We start from the raw sequence: 20855 nt of genomic DNA, 5'->3' as shown, positions 1-20855 counted from the left end.
AATCTTCACCATTTCCTTGGACCGTCCGTATACTTCTTCTAGGGAAATCAATAACATCTTGATATTTCCAAGATGCATCATCTGGAACCATAAGTCTTCCGGGGGACTCCTACGTACAAAGTTGCTAAAGAACAATCATACTGAGATAAACATTTTTCTACACATTCTCGTCCCTAGGTGGCAGTATTGCAGCATATATGAAATCATTGTGTTAAATTAATCATCAACCAGCAGGGGGCGACAAAAACCCGAGACAGAATAGGAGCGACATATGGAAATTAGTTTTTTTTTTTTTTATTGGAGTTTACCAAATCAAATCCATCAAATCACTCTTTAATCCTTTCCCGACTGAGCGATTTTCGGTTTTCATTTCTCCCTTCTTCCGACACTCAGAGCCATGACCTTTTTATTATCTCTCCGTCGACATCGCCGTAAAAAGGCCATCTTTTTTTTTTTTTATTAATTTTTTTTTATTGTGGGACAAGTTTTACTTTGAAGGACATTATACATTTTACCATGCAACGTACTGAAGATTGGGTAAAAAAAAAAAAATTCCAGTGCCGCAAAAAAAAAAATGTTTTTTAGGTTTTGGTCATTACACCTTTTCGTTTTATAGTAAAAAAGAACCTGGCAATGCGATTACAATGATACCAAACGCATAGATTTTTTTTTTTTATTTCAGTGGTGAAAAAAAAAATAAAAAATTTAAAAAAAAAGTCATAAAAAAAAACATCTTGCTTGTGTCATTTTCCAGTACCCGTAAAGTTTTCATTTTTCGGTCTATGGAGATATGTGATGGTTTGGGGGGATTTTTCCAGTATGAACAGACTTTTTATAGATACCATTTTGAGGCTGATAGAAAGTTTTAATCACTTTTTATTAAAAAAAAATTCGGTGAAAACACAATTTTGGTATTCCAATTTTTTTTTTCTTTTTACAGCATTTACCAATCGGGTTAATTAATTTTAAATTTTGATAGATTGTGTATTTTTTTTATTTCTTTATTCTTAAGGAAGGGGGGGGAAGCCCCCACGAAAGCCATTGTCCATTTTAGAAAAGTCTTTTTACAATAAGGTCCCCTGTTTAGGACTTTCATTTACAATGGCTGGGGATCTGTTGTGCCCATTCAATATTTTAAAAAGAAATTGTGTAATACTTTTTCTCTCCTCTGGGGGCGCTGTAGGGAGATTGAGCTACTGCTGAGTCTTGAAAAATGACAACAAAAGCAAATTTTGGGGGGGGTTACAACTTTCAGAATTTTTTTTTCACCAATCACTTAAAAAACCCCCAAAACTATACATGTTTGGTATCTACAAACTCACCTTGACCTTGATAATCATCTTGGAAGGTCAGTTTTACCATATATTTACCAGGGTAAATAAAAAAAAACCTCAAAAAAATATTGTGGAATTGCACTTTGTTGTTGCAATTTTAATGCACTTGGAATTTTTTCCACGTTTTCCAGTACAATAGTGTAAGTGGTAAAATGATTGGTGTCATTCAAAAGTACAACCCGTCCTGGAAAACACAAGGCCTCATATGGCTATGTTGAAGGAAAAATAAAAAAAAAAAAAAAAAAGGAACGAAGGATGGAAACAACAAAAATGAGAAAATCGAAAAATCGCTTGGGAGTGAAAGGGTTAAACTCCTTGGAATTGCCCGTATAATAGCCGCCTTTATTCTTCAGACGTTTATGATGGGTTTACTAACAAACTAAAAAAAAATAATCATCTATAAAATGTAATTAGGCAACCTCCTTAATTGCTAAATTTGTAGTAGACAGTTACCAGGCAGGGAGATCTTACAACTTAGGCATTACGCTCATCATTTCCACTAGTGACCACTCTAGTGTCCCCAGAACAACAGAAGGCAGGAAGTGTTGTCATGGCGATTTTGGAACACTAGGATGGTGCTTAATAATTCTAATTTCACTCTGTTAAAAATTATATTTAAATACATGATTCAATGAAAACGTTCTTCGTACTGACTCTCCAGTTTGTGAAACCTTTTTTATTAAACATTTTTAGGTAATTCTTCATATAAGGAGTCCTGTGTTCAGAATCTCCATCTCATGGTCAGTGGATAAGGGGTTACAAAGAGCCTCTCTCTCCGGAGGACCCGTCCTCTAGGACAGATGCCCAGTGATGTGAATGGGCGTGCGTGTGATGGAGCCTAGAATATATGGACTCTAGGTAATATATATGTGTGAAGAATTATATGTGTATGTATGTGCTCAGTATACATGTATGTGTGCTATGTGTGTGTATACAGGTCTGTGTTCTTGGTGTATACATGTGTGTGTTTGAGCTTAGAATATATGGACTGTTGGTGATATATATGTGTGAAGATATATATGTGTATGTATGTGCTCTGTATACATGTGTGTGCTAGGTATGTACATGTGTGTATGTTCTTAGTGTATACATCTGTATTTTCTATGAGTGTATACATGTGTGTGGTTGAGCTTAGAATATGTGGGTTGTTGATGGTATATATGTGTGAATAAATATATATGCATGTATGTGCTCTGTATGCATGTCTGTGCTATGTATGTGTATACGTGTGTATGTTCTTAGTGTATAAATCTGTATGTTCTATGTGTGTATACATGTGTGTGTGGTTGAGCTTAGAATATGTGGGTTGTTGATGGTTTACATGTGTGAAGAAATATATGTGTATGTATGTGCTCTGTATGTATGTGTGTGCTATGTGTTTGTATACATGTGTGTGCTATGTATTTGCATGCATGTCTGTGTGTTCTTAGTGTATACATGTGTATGTTCTGTGTGTGGTTCAGCTTAGAATACATGGACTGTTGGTGGTGAAGATATATATGTGTATGTATGTGCTCTGTATACATGTGTGTGCTATGTGTGTGTGTATGTTCTTAGTGTATACATGTGTATGTTCTATGTGTGTATACATGTGTGTGTGGTTGAGCTTAGAATATATGGGTTGTTGGTATATATGTGTGAAGATATATATGTGTGTGTATGTATGTGCTCTGTATACATGTGTGTATGTTCTTAGTGTATACATGTGTATGTTCTATGTGTGTATACATGTGTGTGTGGTTGAGCTTAGAATATATCGGTTGTTGATATATATGTGTATGTATGTGCTCTGTATACATGTGAAGACATGTGTGTTTGTGTGTGTGCTCTTGGTGTATACATGTGAGTTTGTGTGTGTGCTCTTGGTGTATACATGTGTGTTTGTGTATATATGTGGTCTACAGTGTATACATATGTGGGTGCATACTTGGTGCATACATGTGTGTGTGCGCTTTGTGTATATATACACGTGTGTGTGTGTGTGTGTGTGTAATATACAGTGTTTGTGTCACATACTGTTTGTATGTAGCACCCACCTTTATAAAGCCGGGTTGCACAGATAAGAGTTCATAGGTGTAAACAGGTTGGAAATTGCTCAACGAACTAGAAAAATGTTGCTCACCATCGGGTGATTAAATTGTTCATGGTGTAATAAAAATCCTTGTTCTCGGCAGCACATCAGCCGCTGCAAACTGCAGAAGTGACCAAAAAACCTAACAAATGATCATAGATGGGGTAATTGTGTGAAGCCCCTTCACTAGTCAGGATGTGATAGGGAACTGCACTCCTGTCCTTATAGTGCAGAGCCCACCCTCCTTGGTTCCAGGTACCACCTAATGATATTGCTAACATGCAAATCCCAGTCACACACACACACCAGTGGGTAGGTCTAGTGGAGAAAGGGCCACCCACCTAAGAGTCAGGCAGACTGGTGGGAGGTGACAGGGCAGTCGGCCTCAGGGGACCAAGGAGAGAGGAGTGAAGTAGTAGTTCTCAGGTGGAGAGCAGGCTGGGGGAGTTGGAGCTCCCAGGACAGCGAAGCAGCAGCCCTCATGGTGTGAGGGGCTGAGGTGTAGAAGCTCCCAGAAGGTCGGACTAGACTGGAACACAGCAAAGCAATATCATTGGGAGCGGACACCTGGACGGGCTCCCCTCCTGAGCGGCAGCGGTACTCCAGGACTTTTGTTTTAACTACAGTCTGTGTGTGTAATGGCCTTCCAAAACAGCACCAACCTCATCCAGCACAACGACTACCAACTGTGAGTTCCCTGCTCCCTGCCTTCCAACCTCCCAAACCTACATCCACCGGCTTCCCCCACACCGAGTCCCAGGGTATTTTCCCCTACCCATGGAGGGTCACAACACCGGGCTGCCCCCGTCATCACCCCGGGTACTCCCCAATGGCAGTGGCGGTATTTCACCCCAGTTACCGCGCACCACGGGTGGCGTCACAAACTCTATAATCCCCTGTAAATAACTCCCTTCATTTGAGTGGCCGCACGACCCCCAAGTCCGGAGATTCTCGAGCTACTGAGAACCCGGATCCGAGCAGCCAGGCTGCTGACACGGGGGCGGCACAATTGGAAGCACAAAACCAAATAAACACCTTAATTAAAATATCAAGCTTTATTTAAACAAAATTTCAAAGAGCAAGTAAAAACCAGGTTGCCGCACATATAAATCAGGGAAGGGGCCCTGGGCAAGTGTCCCTGATATCTCCCTTCCTGACCGCGGAGGTTGGCACCCTAAATGTAGCACAATGGCGCCCCCGCTCAACGATGACTAGCCCTTCTGGCCCTATACTGAATATTATAGTGCTGCTGATCTAAATGAAGGGCTTACAGAAATTAAAGTGAGTATTCCTTATTATCCACATTCATTCAGACCAGTTTGTATTTTCTTAGGTGGATTTTCCCACTATAAAAATATTCCCATTATCCAATGACCAGTTATAAATGATTCTTCAGATTTTGTGTTACCGTTGCCCCGAGGCGTGCAGTAAATGGTGGGGAAAGCTTGGTATTGGGGAAAGTTTGTCGTGACGCCACCTGTGGTATGTGGCCAGGGAGTAGCCGCCGCTGCAGAATTTCCTCGCCAGGGAAGGTGTTAAGGCAGCCGGGATGCTGTCCCCACAGGCGGAGCGGGCCCCGGATGGATGATGAGGATTAGAATGGCCATTGGCGCCTAAGCACTGGGCAACGACGCCAGTAAGGACAAGCCAACACAGTCTCTGCGGGTTCAAGGTGTCTTTTACTCACAACTTCAGCTGCCAGCCCGGTCGTACTAGTCACCGCCGTTATGGGCTCCGATCAATCCTAAGAAAGTAATGGGTCACCACCGGTGTTTGAAAAGAGAGATAGAGAATGTCCTTTTTCTAGGGTGTCCCCCTCAGCAGTTAGGTACCTGGGCTGAGCTCCGCTCCAAGCCCCGGGCCTAGTAAAGTCCAAGAGTTGCCAAAGTGTCTTGTCAGAACTATGGTCCTGACTGGTCTGTATTTGAGGTGAGTCTGTCGTACCTATTTCTACCACCAACTGGAACCCACCCCCAGGTAGCTGGCTTCAGTGACCGGGGAAGTCCCTTGAATTGTGATGATCACCCCCTATCTACGCTGAGCCAACCCAACCCTGTGTGAAGGCTCCTAAGCTGTATGTATTGTGTGAATGTGGATCACCGGTGATTAACCACCCCCCTTACCTGAGATGGATACTGCACCTTAACTGAGGTGCAGTACCCTGTGGCGACCAGAGCCTCGGGGCGTCACACAAGCATGGCTAGGACCACCGGCATAGCTGAGGCTGGAGACACGGCCAGGTGGTACAGGCATAGTTGCCGGCATACTACAATAAATATCCAGGAATCCAATAAATATTTTCAAAAGTGAAAAAAATAATTTATTTTTTAATTATTTACTTAGTGCATAGCAGTATCATATAATTACATAACAAATAGGACAACAACTTGGTGATAACAAGGGGGGAAAGGTAGTATAGCCGCACCAATAGAAAAAGGAGCGATCCCCATCCAATTGGTGACCAGCCTTATATGTCATCTGTCATGATTCAGGTACTCTATTCCCAGCAGTAATTACAAGGGAGTTAGCATCAGATGGTAGGCATTCATGTGTTTATCTGCAACCATAGGTAAATATATATTAACAATCATATGTCCTCTTGAATGAAACATTAAATTAGTATAATGGTACTTTAATGATTTTAGGCAACAGACTCACAAATGAATGTCCTTGACACAATGTGTCCAACACTTAAGAAAACTCCCATGCACTCAATGATCAAATAGTTAATATTAAGTATATACCTGAAGTCATGTTATAAGTAGAGAAATTGGTCACCCAGTGGACAGGGGTTGCAGCCAAGAACCTCTACGCGCGTTTCACCGCTCTGGTTTCATCAGGAGGCATACATCTAGTGCAAACACTGCACCTTTTAAAGGTTCCATAATCCTGCTCAGCTGCGCGCGCGCCGCCGGGCATCCAGGGCGCGCCCACCCCGTGATGCGCACTCCGTAAGCCCGTCGCCCGTCGAGCGCGTCACCGGTCACATGACCGCACTAGTGCGGCCCGCGATCACATGACACGGAGCCGGCAGGGAGACTGGATGTATCATCCGGTCACCATGCCAACTCTCTCAGTCGGCCACCAACCCACGGAGATCCCACGTGGACTGCGAATACAAAAATTCCCCACAACAGCTAGCTCGGATCCACTTTTCACTGAAAGGTGGGAGGAAGCATTAACTAAGTGTTCTCGTACACTCATTGAATTACTCATAGGACTAGACAAAAAATCAATTGATATAGTGGAGAAGGATCTTGATAATTGCAAAGTTCAGATTCAGGAAAGTTTGACTCCAGAGGAGCATTCCAAGTTCGATAAGAAGCTTGATGTAGAGATTAACAAGTGTGAAAAGGAAGTTCAAGATAGGAAAATTAAGAAATATCAACGCGATCTATCAGACTACCAAAATAAGAAAATATACCGTTGGTACAACAACAATCAAAAAGGTAGAGGTAGGGCGTTTAGGAATTCAAGATCGTCATCTCTAGCATCTAGTTTTTCGGAAGAGTCATGTGGCGAACATTTTTTATCCAAGCGGCAAGGGAGGGGAGATGGGTTGAAGCACGGCCCCCTACCCGATGCCATAAATCCAGGTGGCTCCGGACGAATTCTGAGAAACCAGAAAAGAGGTGCACAGAAAAACAGGATAAACTAAAGGTAATTAACCTTTCCAGTATAGTCCTTACTAAATCTCAGACTAGTGTACTGGAGAGGGGTCTCACATTTTCTCCCACAGCAAAACTAGATCACTTTACTATTATAAAGGATTTGGAATTGTTTGCGAGAAAATTGAGATATAAGAAGTTCTTTGCTAATAGTGATAATGATTAGTGATGAGCGAGTACTAAAAAGCTCGGGTGCGCGAGGCTCGGGCCGAGCATCCCAAGATACTCGTGTACTCGCCCCGAGCACCGAGCCCAATGTTATCCTATGGGAGACCCGAGTATTTTTATGAAATGACCCCCGGCAGCATGTAGAAACCCTAAAAATGTCACAAAAGTCTCAGAAGAGTGCTCAAATGACATAGCAACAGCATGGGGAAGACCCCTTGAAGCATTTATCACTCAAAAGTCACAGCTGTGAACAATTTTGTCTGCGTTTTACGCCATTTTTACGGACTCGCCAGAAAACCTTCCAAAATGACACCAAAATGAATTTTCATGGCGGAAATGTTAAGGGCACATACCCAATAGTGAGATAGAGCTGGTGTATGTTACTTTTGGAGATTACATGAAAGATTTTACGTGAAAACATTGTGTGGCACTCCGATGTCCCTGAGAAGAGACGTACATGAAGGCCTCTTGAGTCTAATGTGCCCATTTTGAGGAACTGAGTCTTTGTAGTATTTTCCTTTGCCAGGGAAGTCCAAAATTGTGAGGTTCACCAATGGCCCTGCATACAGACGTGCATGAGGGCCTGTAAACCTGAAGTGCCCATTGTAAGGAAGTGGGTCTATTGTAGTATAGCCCTTAGGCAGGGCAGCCAAAAATTGGGAGGCTCCACATTGTCCCTGGATAGAGACGTGCATGATGGCCTGTAAACCTGAAGTGCCCATTGTAAGGAAGTGGGTCTATTGTAGTATAGCCATTAGGCAGGGCAGCCAAAAATTGGGAGGCTCCACATTGTCCCTGAATAGAGACGTGCATGATGGCCTGTAAACCTGAAGTGCCCATTGTAAGGAAGTGGGTCTATTGTAGTATAGCCCTTAGGCAGGGCAGCCAAAAATTGGGAGGCTCCACATTGTCCCTGAATAGAGATGTGCATGATGGCCTGTAAACCTGAAGTGCCCATTGTAAGGAAGTGGGTCTATTGTAGTATAGCCCTTAGGCAGGGCAGCCAAAAATTGGGAGGCTCCACATTGTCCCTGGATAGAGACGTGCATGAGGGCCTGTAAACCTGAAGTGCCCATTGTAAGGAAGTGGGTCTATTGTAGTATAGCCCTTAGGCAGGGCAGCCAAAAATTGGGAGGCTCCACATTGTCCCTGGATAGAGACGTGCATGAGGGTCTGTAAACCTGAAGTGCCCATTGTAAGGAAGTGGGTCTATTGTAGTATAGCCCTTAGGCAGGGCAGCCAAAAATTGGGAGGCTCCACATTGTCCCTGGATAGAGACCTGTTAGGTTCTTAGTGCCTCCGTGCTTGCATTTAAAAACCGCACGTGTGTGCCTGTCGGTGGCAGCGTACAGGTGCACTTGTGTGTGTTTTGCACAAACTTGGATATAACGCACAAGTCTAGTGAATACACATCAGCACAGCATTGCAAAATGCGCAAGGGCGTTGGCAACGAACAAGGAAGTGGACGTGATGGTGGTGCAGGCAGAGACCGAGGTCGTGGGCAAGCTCTAATTTCGCCACAACAAAGGGCCACATCTACTCGCTCGCACGTCCTGTCCCAAATTCTTGGGGACCGCAGCAGTACACCGCTCTTGAACCAAGACAGTCAACAGGTTATTAGTTGGATAGCGGATAATGCTTCCAGTCAGATTGGCACCACCACAAACACTCTGTCTTCCACACGGTCAAGTGTCAGTAGCCGTGATACTGCACCGCACATTTCTGAACCTGATCCTCCTTCCTACCACCAGGCTGAGTACATGTCCACGGACATTACTGATCCCACACTTGGACACTCGGAAGAGCTGTTCACGTTTCCATTCGCACATTCTGGCCTCTCGCCAGCTCCTTTTGAAGTGGGCCATGACGAGATTGTATGTACAGATGCCCAAATATTTGAGCAGCCACGTTCTCACGAAGTTGGCAACGTGTCTCAACAAGGGGTGGACGATGATGAGGCACAATTGTCAGGAAGTCAGGAGGAGGAGCTGGGTGCGGAAGAGGAAGACGACGTGGTGGATGATCCAGTAACTGACCCAACCTGGCAGGAGGATATGCAGAGCGAGGACAGCAGTGCACAGGGGGAGGGAGGCGTAGCATCCCAACAGGCAGTAAGAAGCAGGGTGGTGGCCCCAGGCAGAAGTCAGGCAACCGTTCCCCGGAACAACAACACGACACAAGGTGCCTGTACAAATGTTAGGTCTCCCCGAGTCTGGCAGTTTTTTAAGTTGGCTCCAGATGATTCTAAAAAGGTCATTTGCAACACCTGCCATGCCAGCATCAGCAGGGGTACCAAAACTAGCAGCCTGACCACCACCAGCATGATCAGGCACATGTCAGCCAAGCACCCGACTTTGTGGGAGGTACAACAGAGTCGAGGAGCAGTGCTTGCTGATGTCACTACGTCTTCGCTTGTTGTGCATGCGAGCCAATCCCCTGTCCATGCTTCCCGCGAACAAGCCTCCTCCGGCCCTGCACCTGCAGTTGCCCACGCAGAAATAACACCATCATCAAGCACGTCCTTGTCCCAGTGCAGCGTTCAGTTATCCATTCAGCAAACCTTTGAACGCAGGCGCAAATACACTGCCAACGCCCCACATGCCACACTTCTAAATACTAACATTTCGCGACTGCTCGCGCTGGAAATGTTGCCTTTTAGGCTGGTGGAGACAGAAGCATTCCGCGACCGGATGGCGGCAGCTGTCCCACGTTACTCGGTCCCCAGCCGCCACTATTTCTCCCAGTGTGCCATCCCCGCATTGCATAACCACGTGTCACAAAACATCACACGTGCCCTGAACAATGCTGTTTCAGCCAAAGTCCACCTAACCACAGACACGTGGACAAGTGCTTGTGGGCAAGGCCGCTACATCTCGTTGACGGCACACTGGGTTAATATTGTGGAAGCTGGGACCCAGTCTGAGCGAGGGACGGAACACGTCCTTCCCACACCAAGGTTTGCAGGCCCTACCTCAGTCAGGGTTTCACCCACACTCTACAGCTCCGGAATGTCATGCTCCTCAGCCTCCTCCTCCTCCTGCGCATCCTCATCCACTTTACCCTCCACACCAGTCCCAAGCTGGAAGCACTGCAGCACTGCCTCGGCGAAGCGGCAACAGGCAGTGCTGAAGCTAATCTGCATAGGTGACAAACCCCACAATGCAGAAGAGGTGTGGACAGCTCTGAAACAGCATGCAGATCACTGGCTCACACCTCTGAACCTAAAGCCAGGAAAGGTCGTGTGTGACAATGGCCGGAACCTGGTGGCGGCTTTGAGGCGAGGCCAGCTGACACATGGTCCATGCGTGTCCCATGTGCTCAACCTCGTGGTTCAGCGGTTTCTAAAGTCCTACCCAGAGCTGTCTGATCTGCTGGTAAAAGTTCGCCACCTGTCTGCACATTTTCGAAAGTCACCTACTGCTTCAGCCGGCCTTGCCGGCTTTCAGCGCCATTTGCATCTTCCGGCTCACAGACTGGTGTGTGATGTCCCCACGCGTTGGAATACAACTCTGCACATGTTGGTCAGGATATGTGAGCAGAAGAGGGCAGTTGTTGAGTACCTGCATCACCTAAGCCGTCGGGAAATGGGTCAAACTCCACACATAACACCTGAGGAGTGGAGATGGATGTCCGACCTATGTACCATCCGCCAAAACTTTGAGGACTCCACCAAGATGGTGAGCGGCGATGACGACATTATTAGCGTCACCATACCGCTTCTCTGCCTTCTAAAATGGTCTCTGCTCAAAAACAAACATGATGCATTGCAGGCGGAGCGCGATGAGTTGGAGCAAGACACAGTAGTGGGTGTGGGTGATAACACACAGCCCAGCCTCGTCTCATCACAACGTGCAGTGGAGGACTATGACGAGGAGGAGGATGAAGACATGGAGCAACTCTCCGGCCAAATTGAGGATATGACATGCAGTCATATCCTCGGTTCAGCGTGGCTGGCCAGAGGACAGGGTAGATGAGGAGGAGGAGGACAGCATGTTCAGTCATCGTGTTAGTCAGGATACTGAAGTGATGGCTGTTAAGAGTCTGGCGCACATGGCTGACTTTATGGTAAGCTGCCTGTCTCGTGACCCTCGTGTTAAGAACATCTTGGCCGACAATCATTACTGGTTGGTAACACTGTTAGACCCACGCTAAAAGGAGAACTTTATGTCTCTTATTCCCGATGCGGAGAGGTCAGCCAAAATGCAGCAGTTCCGGAAGGCCATAGTCACGGAAGTAGGCAAAGCATTCCCCTCACAAAACGCTAGCGGCATAGGTCAGGAATCAGTGGACAACCAAGGCGTACAGCCGAGAGGGGCACAAGTCCAATCCGCCAGAGGTAGGGGAACAGTCTTTAAGATGTGGGACAGTTTTCTCAGCCCCTCACATACCACAGCCCCTGAGGTGCGGGGTAGTGCCACAAGAAATCCTAAGTTTGCCCAGATGCTCAAGGAGTACCTTGCAGATCGAACAACTGTACTCCGACATTCCTCTGTGCCTTACAATTAATGGGTATCCAAGCTGGACACGTGGCATGAATTGGCTCTCTACGCCTTAGAAGTCCTGGCCTGCCCTGCCGCTAGCGTTTTGTCAGAGCGTGTTTTTAGTGCCGCAGGTGGAATCATTACAGATAAACGCACCCGCCTGTCAACTGTAAATGCTGACAGGCTGACTCTGATCAAGATGAACAAGGGTTGGATTGGGCCAGACTTCACCACACCACCAGCAAATGACAGCGGAATTTAAAGTTTGTAACGGGAATTTGCCATGTACCTCCACTCAACCATGGGTACACACTTCTGGACTTTGGCTAATCGCTGGACTGCTCCTCCTTCTCCTCATGCGCCACCATGATGACCGTTACAATAGTTAGGCCGTTGTTTCAGGTATACCCCCAGTGGTAAATTTTTTCGCCCATTCTTTCAGAATGGGTATTACAACGACAGGAGACCCGCTCCTTTGCAATGGGAACAATGTTTTGAGGCCCTCATGCACATCTCTATTCAGGGACAATGTGGAGCCTCCCAATTTTTGGCTGCCCTGCCTAAGGGCTATACTACAATAGACCCACTTCCTTACAATGGGCACTTCAGGTTTACAGGCCATCATGCACGTCTCTATCCAGGGACAATGTGGAGCCTGACGCTGCCACCGATTGCTACGCACGTGCGGTTTTTAACTGCAAGCACGGACGCAATAAGAACCTAACAGGTTTTTAGGAGCGACAATTACTGAGAAGTTTGACACTATCAGACACTGCTGACTGACGTGTATTATACACTAGACTTGTGCGTTATATAATAGTTTGTGCAAAACGCGCACCTGTACGCTGCCACCGACTGCCACACACGTGCTGTTTTTAAATGCAAGCACGGACGCACTTAGAACCTAACAGCTTTTTAGGAGCGACAATTACTGAGAAGTCTGACACTATCAGGACTGTTTTAGACTGTGTACACCAGCCCCAGATATGATGAAGGCTGGTAGACTGTGAGCCCTCGCGGGCAGGGTCCTCTCTCCTCCTGTACCAGTCTGTTATGTACTGTTAATGATTGTTGTACGTATACCCTTTCACTTGTAAAGCGCCATGGAATAAATGGCGCTATAATAATAAATAATAATAGTAGTATACAGTCACCACTAGGAATGGTTATATACCCTGCCTGCCTGCCTGTATACAGCTACAATAGTCCTGAGAAGGACTCTTCTGGTCACTAGCCTGTATTCAGACCTGGCTATACCCTGCCTGTCCTGCCTGTATACAGCAACAATAGTCCTGAGAAGGACTCTGCTACTGTACTCCGACCTGGCTATACCCTGCCTGCCTGTATACAACTACAATAGTCCTGAGAAGGACTTGTGGTCATACTGTTTGCAGCCCTGCTACGGAAATAACTATAAAGGGCCGCAAACCTTTCCCTGAAGCAGCAACACTCTCCCTGCACTGACTGTCTGGATGGCTGTGTGCAGAGCACAGCGCGCCCGCCGGTATAAAGGCTCGGTCACGCTGTGCGGGCCGGCCAATCACTGCAATTCCACAACTAACAGGGCTGTGGCATTGCAGTGGTCTGCCAGCCAATCCCTGCATGAGGGCTGGCTCTCAAAAGAGCGCCAACATGCAGGGATGAAGACCACGAGTACAGCACGAGTATCGCGAGATTACTCGGTCTCTGCCGAGTAGCCCGAGTACAGTGATACTCGTGCGAGTACCGAGTAGTTAAAAGCATACTCGCTCAACACTAATAATGATATTTTTTCTACGTTTAAGGAACAGCAGGCTCTTTCGGACTTGGAATCTCTTCTGGTAGAGCAACAAGAAATGGATGAACCTGCACAAGTACAATTTCCTACACATCTACATGGTCGAACACAAGTTTTCCCCCCTCATGGTCTTTGTCCAAATGTGGACATTTTTGTAGAACTGGTAAGAAGCGCTTTATATTCTATTCGAGATAAAATTACAAATTACAATCTGACTTTTAATGAACGGCAGGCGATTAAAGAGTTAAAAAATATGAAAACGGTGGTTATCAAACTCGCCGACAAGGGGGGAAACCTTGTAGTTTGGCCTGTAGATATGTACGAAAGGGAGATTTTTAGACAGTTAAACTCTAGGACATGTTATCGTAAATTAGATGCAAATCCCACTGTCCAATATAAAAGAATATTGGATGACATAATTGAAACTGGATGTAGAAGGGGTGTAATTTCAGTCAAGATGAGGGATGGATTGGTGACTGAATGTCCAAGAACTCCAACCTTCTACGTGATTCCAAAAGTTCACAAAAATAGGGACAATCCTCCTGGTCGCCCTATAGTGTCGGGAATCAATGGACTGAATGAGAAGGTTTGTAAATTCATTGACTTTTATCTCCAGGGATGTGTCGGGACCCTGCCATCATATATCAGAGATACTACAGACATCTTGAAGCGCCTCGACCACATACATTTAGAGCCAGATATGTATCTGGTTACATGTGACGTCGAGGCGCTCTATTTGGAATCACGTAGAAGGTTGGAGTTCTTGGACATTCCGTAGAAAAAATATCATTATCACTATTAGCAAAGAACTTCTTATATCTCAATTTTCTCGCAAACAATTCCAAATCCTTTATAATAGTAAAGTGATCTAGTTTTGCTGTGGGAGAAAATGTGAGACCCCTCTCCAGTACACTAGTCTGAGATTTAGTAAGGACTATACTGGAAAGGTTAATTACCTTTAGTTTATCCTGTTTTTCTATGCACCTCTTTTCTGGTTTCTCAGAATTCGTCCGGAGCCACCTGGATTTATGGCATCGGGTAGGGGGCCGTGCTTCAACCCATCTCCCCTCCCTTGCCACTTGGATAAAAAATGTTCGCCACATGACTCTTCCGAAAAACTAGATGCTAGAGATGACGATCTTGAATTCCTAAACGCCCTACCTCTACCTTTTTGATTGTTGTTGTACCAACGGTATATTTTCTTATTTTGGTAGTCTGATAGATCGCGTTGATATTTCTTAATTTTCCTATCTTGAACTTCCTTTTCACACTTGTTAAGCTTTACATCAAGCTCCTTATCGAACTTGGAATGCTCCTCTGGAGTCAAACTTTCCTGAATCTGAACTTTGTAATTATCAAGATAATTCTCCACTATATCAATTGATTTTTTTGTCTAGTCCTATGAGTAATTCAATGAGTGTACGAGAACACTTAGTTAATGCTTCCTCCCACCTTTCAGTGAAAAGTGGATCCGAGCTAGCTGTTGTGGGGAATTTTTTTATTTGCAGTCCACGTGGGATCTCCGTGGGTTGGTGGCCGACTGAGAGAGTTGGCATGGTGACCGGATGATACATCCGGTCTCCCTGCCGGCTCCGTGTCATGTGATCGCAGGCCGCACTAGTGCGGTCATGTGACCGGTGACGCGCTCGACGGGCGACGGGCTCACGGAGTGCACATCACGGGGTGGGCGTGCCCTGGATGACCGGCGGCGCGCGCGCAGCTGAGCAGGATTATGGAACCTTTAAAAGGTGCAGTGTTTGCACTAGATGTATGCCTCCTGATGAAACCAGAGCGGTGAAACGCGCGTAGAGGTTCTTGGCTGCGACCCCTGTCCACTGGGTGACCAATTTCGCTACTTATAACATGACTTCAGGTATATACTTAATATTAACTATTTGATCATTGAGTACATGGGAGTTTTCTTAAGTGTTGGACACATTGTGTCAAGGACATTCATTTGTGAGTCTGTTGCCTAAAATCATTAAAGTACCATTATACTAATTTAATGTTTCATCTAAGAGGACATATGATTGTTATTATATATTTACCTATGGTTGCAGATAAACACATGAATGCCTACCATCTGATGCTAACTCCCTTGTAATTACTGCTGGGAATAGAGTACCTGAATCATGACAGATGACATATAAGGCTGGTCACCAATTGGATGGGGATCGCTCCTTTTTCTATTGGTGCGGCTATACTACCTTTCCCCCCCTTGTTATCACCAAGTTGTTGTCCTGTTTGTTATGTAATTATATGATACTGCTATGCACTAAATAAAAAATTAAAAAATTAAATATTTTTTTCACTTTTGAAAATATTTATTGGATTCCTGGATATTTATTGTAGGTGATCTATGCTATAGGTGGGAATCAATTTTTTCAGGAGTTGGCTATTGATAGGTTGAATAGTTGCTGGCATAGCAAGTGTCACCAGGTTAGCAGAGGCCAAAGGCATGACCGGACTGGGCAGGCACAGTCTCTGGTGTGGAGAGGGCCACTGGGTTAGCAGAGGCATGGCCGGACTGGACATGCACGGACACCAGCACCGACAGGACAGAACTGACAGGACAGACAAGGGGACCTGACAACTTGCTAGCTGGAGAATTAGACACTAACTAGCTAAATTGAGGGGTTGATCAGTCAACTTCAGATAGTACTCCATATATTATAATTCGTCCACGTACTCCTCCAAGTAGTATAATGCACACCCCATAGTCATCCATATAATATTATGGAAATTGGCCATCAGTGTACTTACCGACTTGAAAATAAATAATCGCCTCTCCTCTTTCTCTCGCTGTGTGTTCTGCAGCTCTGCACAACTTGGCATTGCAAGTGTGTTGTAGCGACATAATTGCGCTAACTGTGGCGAGAGGTCAGAGTGCAGATGTGCCGCCGTGGCAAAACCAGGGTGTCTTAGAGGTCTGCATCCATCTTTTTGGTGCAGATCTCACTCTCCCTTGGGGAGTTTCCAACACAGATACACACCAGCCAATCAGGCCCTACTCACCCCCTCCCCAGGAAAATGGGAGGGGGCGAGAGGAGCTTAGGAAGGGCAGAGCAGAGTTTGAGCTGTAGTCAGTCTGCAGGAGGAGAGAAGTCTGGAAGGAGCTCCATTGTGGAGCTAGGAGGAGCGGCAGCAAGGCCCTCAGGAACAGGCCAGCCGCTTGTAGGAAACCGAAGTGGACCGAGACAGGGTAGTGGCCCGCCGGTGCCGACTGTCGGGACCCTGTCCGGACCTGTGCACGGAGCAGACACAGACACAGACATCAGGCAGGAGACAAACACCTGAATTACACACACGGGTGTGGGACCCGTACTCACAGCATCCGTGGGCACCAGTTACCAGCAACTTGGTTAATTCCTGGACTCGTGTCAGTTATTGCCTTATACTGTGAGTACTCCTGCACCAACCGATCCAAGCCATGGACTGCACCAGTCACTCCCCAATCCATTACCCCGGGACATCAACACCCTACTCGTGGAGGGAAAATCACAACCTTGCTGCCCATCACCATAACCGGGATCCTTTGACCGGCAGCGGCGGTGCTCCATTACCTCACCGCACTCTATGGGTGGCGTCACGGATCATAGACTTACAAATTCCCCTGTACATAATCCCTCTTTTTGGTTGTGGAGCCTGGGGTCACGCCACCGTGATACCTACAGGAGTGACCCCCTTGGCCCGGATCTGAGTACTCCCTATCCCTGGGCGACACACAGACACAGCAGGAGAATGATGGAGGAAGGAGCAGACAGTGGAACGCTCCCTCTGTGATCATTACTTTCAAATGTATCAGCATTTGCAATGCCAATACAGCTGAAAACGCAATGCTGGGTGGAGCAGGCCTGCTGTATCGGACCCCCCGGACCACAGACCACAGACGCCATAGCAGCTACGTGGTCTGCTGTCATTGGCGGTACTGCCAGATCTTCAGGGCTGATGTGAATTGGAACCCACGATAAGGGATAATTAAAATGGTGAGCAAGACTGATTCAGTGGCCTCATCAGTATTCCGTGGCCATCAGACCATAGCCCTGCGGACCTCCTACTACCTTCCTTTTCTGACTTAATGACCCAGCGTGATGTCATCTTTGTGGGGCAATATAAACGTCACATCGCAACAGGCCTACTAACCAGAAGAGCCAGGCATGCTGACATATAGGAGGAGGTTTGCAGGGCTCTGGTTTGGCGACCACCGCCTACCAAGCTGGACTCTGGTCCACGGTACTGCACATCTTTTTTCTCATCTCTACACACAATCTAATATTGGACATTCCATCAATTTTGAAATCCTGTATAACAATTTTAAGGTAAAATGTATAAAAGGAATTAAACTAAACTCTGGTTTCATGGATTTATCGTTAAAGAGGTTGTCCAGGACCGAAGTATAGGTCATTAATATGAGATTGTTGGAGTCGGACACTGGTCAGTTGATAGCTGCTCTAGCCAGATATATGTACTGGTGACCACTACTAAGTAGTGCGCTTCATCTCCAATTCACTTGATGACCTACGGATAGGTCTTTAATATTTTAGTCCCAGACAATGCCTTTAATGAAGCTATACCTGGTCCCTATTCAACAAATTATCTAGTTCTATATTTGTGGTTATTTGAAAAGTTGCATCTCGAATGTCTGCACGTGGCCTGTGACATGCTGCTGCGTGGCACATAAGCAACTAAACTAAACTAAAACCACCAAGTAAAGTTTATCTTGGGAACTTCCTTTCATTAATTTCCTGTACTGTAGAAACACTCCAAAATAAGCTTTGCTTTCTGTTAGGCAGTCCACAAGATGATCTTCTTGGTTGTGTCCATATCTGGTCTTCTCGGTTCTTTCTCCGGTGAGTATTCATTGTCCTCTTTATCATTGATGTTTCTTATGGTTTAGTGTGTGCCAATGTATTATTACCTAAATTTTCATGTTGTATGATCATATCATATCGAGTTAACCAAAAAACTACCAAGATCGTTCACTAAAACTATGCAGGGTTGGCGCCACCTAAAGTTGTGTAGACCACCAACCCTCTGCGTAGACTGGGACTCTCATTTGTAGATGTGCCTCTCACTAGGGGCAGTGCCCCTGAATTGATAACTACTATGTTTATCCTGATACTGCATGTTCTGATGCTACCAAGGCAGCATGTCCCTCACAGATGCCTAGATCATGTCCACCATACATGCCTCTAGAAGAGGATTCTTATCTCAGATGACCCAGAACATCATGAGCACCTAACATGAGACTAGAAGAACATACGTACCACATATGACCCCAGAACATCCTATCTAACATAAATGTCTCTATAAGAGCATGCCCACCATAAATGCTCCCAAAGCAGCATGTCAATTTCAGATGCCCTGGAACAGCACGTCAACCAGAGAACATCATGTGCATCTTAGATGCCTCTAGAAGAGCATGCCTACCACATTTTCCCTAAAACAGTATGCTCACCTTTGCTGCCCCTAAAAAAGCTAACCCAGAACATCATGTCTACTATCAACAAGAGAATGGCGAACAGATGTGCTCTCAGAACAGGATAGCCAGCTCAGATGCTTGTAGAAGAGTATGCCAACCAAAGTTTCTCCAAGTATACCATGTCCATCTAGGATGCCACAGAAGAGCATACTTAAGACATATGCCCCCTGAACATCATATCTGTGACGGCCTGGCCTATCAGGTCGTCACAGGATATTGTGCAATCTGCCCTTCTGCATGATGTCCACATCCTCCTTGGTTACATGTCCCTGGTCTTTGGTGTTGCTAAGAACAAGCTAATCAAAATCCTAGAAACACTCTGCACCACACCCACCAGACACACCAATGGGGGGCCTGAAGGGAATAGAGCCGCCCACTTGGGGGGGTTGGTTAGGGAGGGTCAGGAGTGTTAGGCGCAGTCAGTTGTGTGGTGACTCTCATGAGGAGAGGTCACAAGTCAGTCGGAGGAGGTTAGGAGCTGGGCTACTTGTTACTACTAGGTGGCAGACGTTGGTCTGGGCCTAGTAGGAACTGGAACCCCGGTCGCAGGGGATCGTGTCAAGGGCCACGGAACTACCGAGGAGGGCAGCCGGCGGCCTTGTGCCATCTCTGGGCAGGGGCCAGTGCACGACGGGGTACATGGACCTTAGGCTGGGAAGTAGCTTCAAGCGTCCTGGTAATTCACCCGACGAGGGCGAAGTCTTCAAGAATCGTCCTCCACCCGCTCCAAAATCGGGGTACTAGCGCAACGAGGGGGATAGGACTTTCCCAATACATAGTCCGGAAAATCTCAAGCACGAACCCTGAGAGCAAGCTCACGCCGTTAGCCATACGGGTGAGCGGGACCCGACTACAGGGGCCAACCAGTAAAGAAGGTGCCAAGGGAAAGCGTGTTCACCTTTGATGTCCTTAGAACAGCAAGCACAGAACATCATGTTTAGCTTTATTTTATGTCTAAATTCTTACCAGTTTCTTTAATGTGCAGCTATGTCGGTTTTGGCAAATCATGTGACCGTGATTGGATCAATCGATGGAACAGCAACATTACCCTGCAATTATTCCACCAGCGAAGGGACCTACACCATGTGCTGGGGACGAGGCAGCTGTTCTAAATATTATTGTAAAAGTACAATTATTGAAACTGATGGCAGAAATGTGGTTTCGAGGAAATCTGACAGATACCAACTATTGGGGAGTATTAGCCAGGGCAAACTGTCCCTGACCATTTCTAGGACCACCAAAGAAGATGAAGGAACGTACTGCTGCCGGGTGGAGGTCCCTGGACTATTCAATGATGAGAAGAAACATGTTTCTCTGCAAATCAAAAAAGGTAAATGTTCTGTCATGCTAATGACAAATAATACCCCCCAAAAGGAATCATTTCTTCCTTAAAGGAGTTTTCCCACAAGCAAAAGTTAATTTTAAAGTTGATGTTAATGAATAGATCTCGGAATATTAATAATTTCCACAATTGGATGTGTTTTAAAAAAATGTTCCTGTGCTGAGATAATCTTATATATGTGCCTCTGCTATGTACTGTGTAATGGATGTGTCTGACCGTACTCCTTTAAAGAAGCACTCCCATCAAAGATTTATCATCTTAATATATTGCATTTGTAATATTATACAGCATTGTGTACTTATAATTGCTCTTTTTGCCTTTCTAGCCAATAAATTCTTCTCCTTTCTCTGCTCTATGTAGAAACAGGATGTCTCTTGTCCCTGCATGAATCAGTGCCCTCTTCAAATCCTGACCCAGCTGCTCCAATTGTCCCCCCTGCCAAGGACTTTGCAGTAAATCATGCAAGGCAAAATTACTTCCAATTTCTACATAGAGCGTGGAAGGATTCAGCTATGTCATAGAACTAATGGAA

At 45.8% G+C, this 20855-nt stretch overlaps 1 protein-coding gene across 1 annotated transcript in view; it reads left to right on the top strand.

The window, feature by feature from the left end:
• Positions 1-20855, top strand: part of LOC142302295 (uncharacterized) — a 72150-nt gene that overhangs the window by 35295 nt on the left and 16000 nt on the right. Inside the window, exons 10-12 of the mRNA XM_075343363.1 lie at positions 13507-14085; positions 18289-18349; positions 19967-20311. Coding sequence (XP_075199478.1) covers positions 13507-14085; positions 18289-18349; positions 19967-20311 — 985 coding nt within the window. The remainder of the gene's footprint in view (positions 1-13506; positions 14086-18288; positions 18350-19966; positions 20312-20855) is intronic.

The sequence above is a fragment of the Anomaloglossus baeobatrachus genome, chromosome 4, assembly GCF_048569485.1.
Source record: "Anomaloglossus baeobatrachus isolate aAnoBae1 chromosome 4, aAnoBae1.hap1, whole genome shotgun sequence".
NCBI lineage: Eukaryota > Metazoa > Chordata > Amphibia > Anura > Aromobatidae > Anomaloglossus > Anomaloglossus baeobatrachus.
Note: the sequence above shows the minus strand (reverse complement) of the source record. Positions and strands in the feature narration are given on the sequence as shown.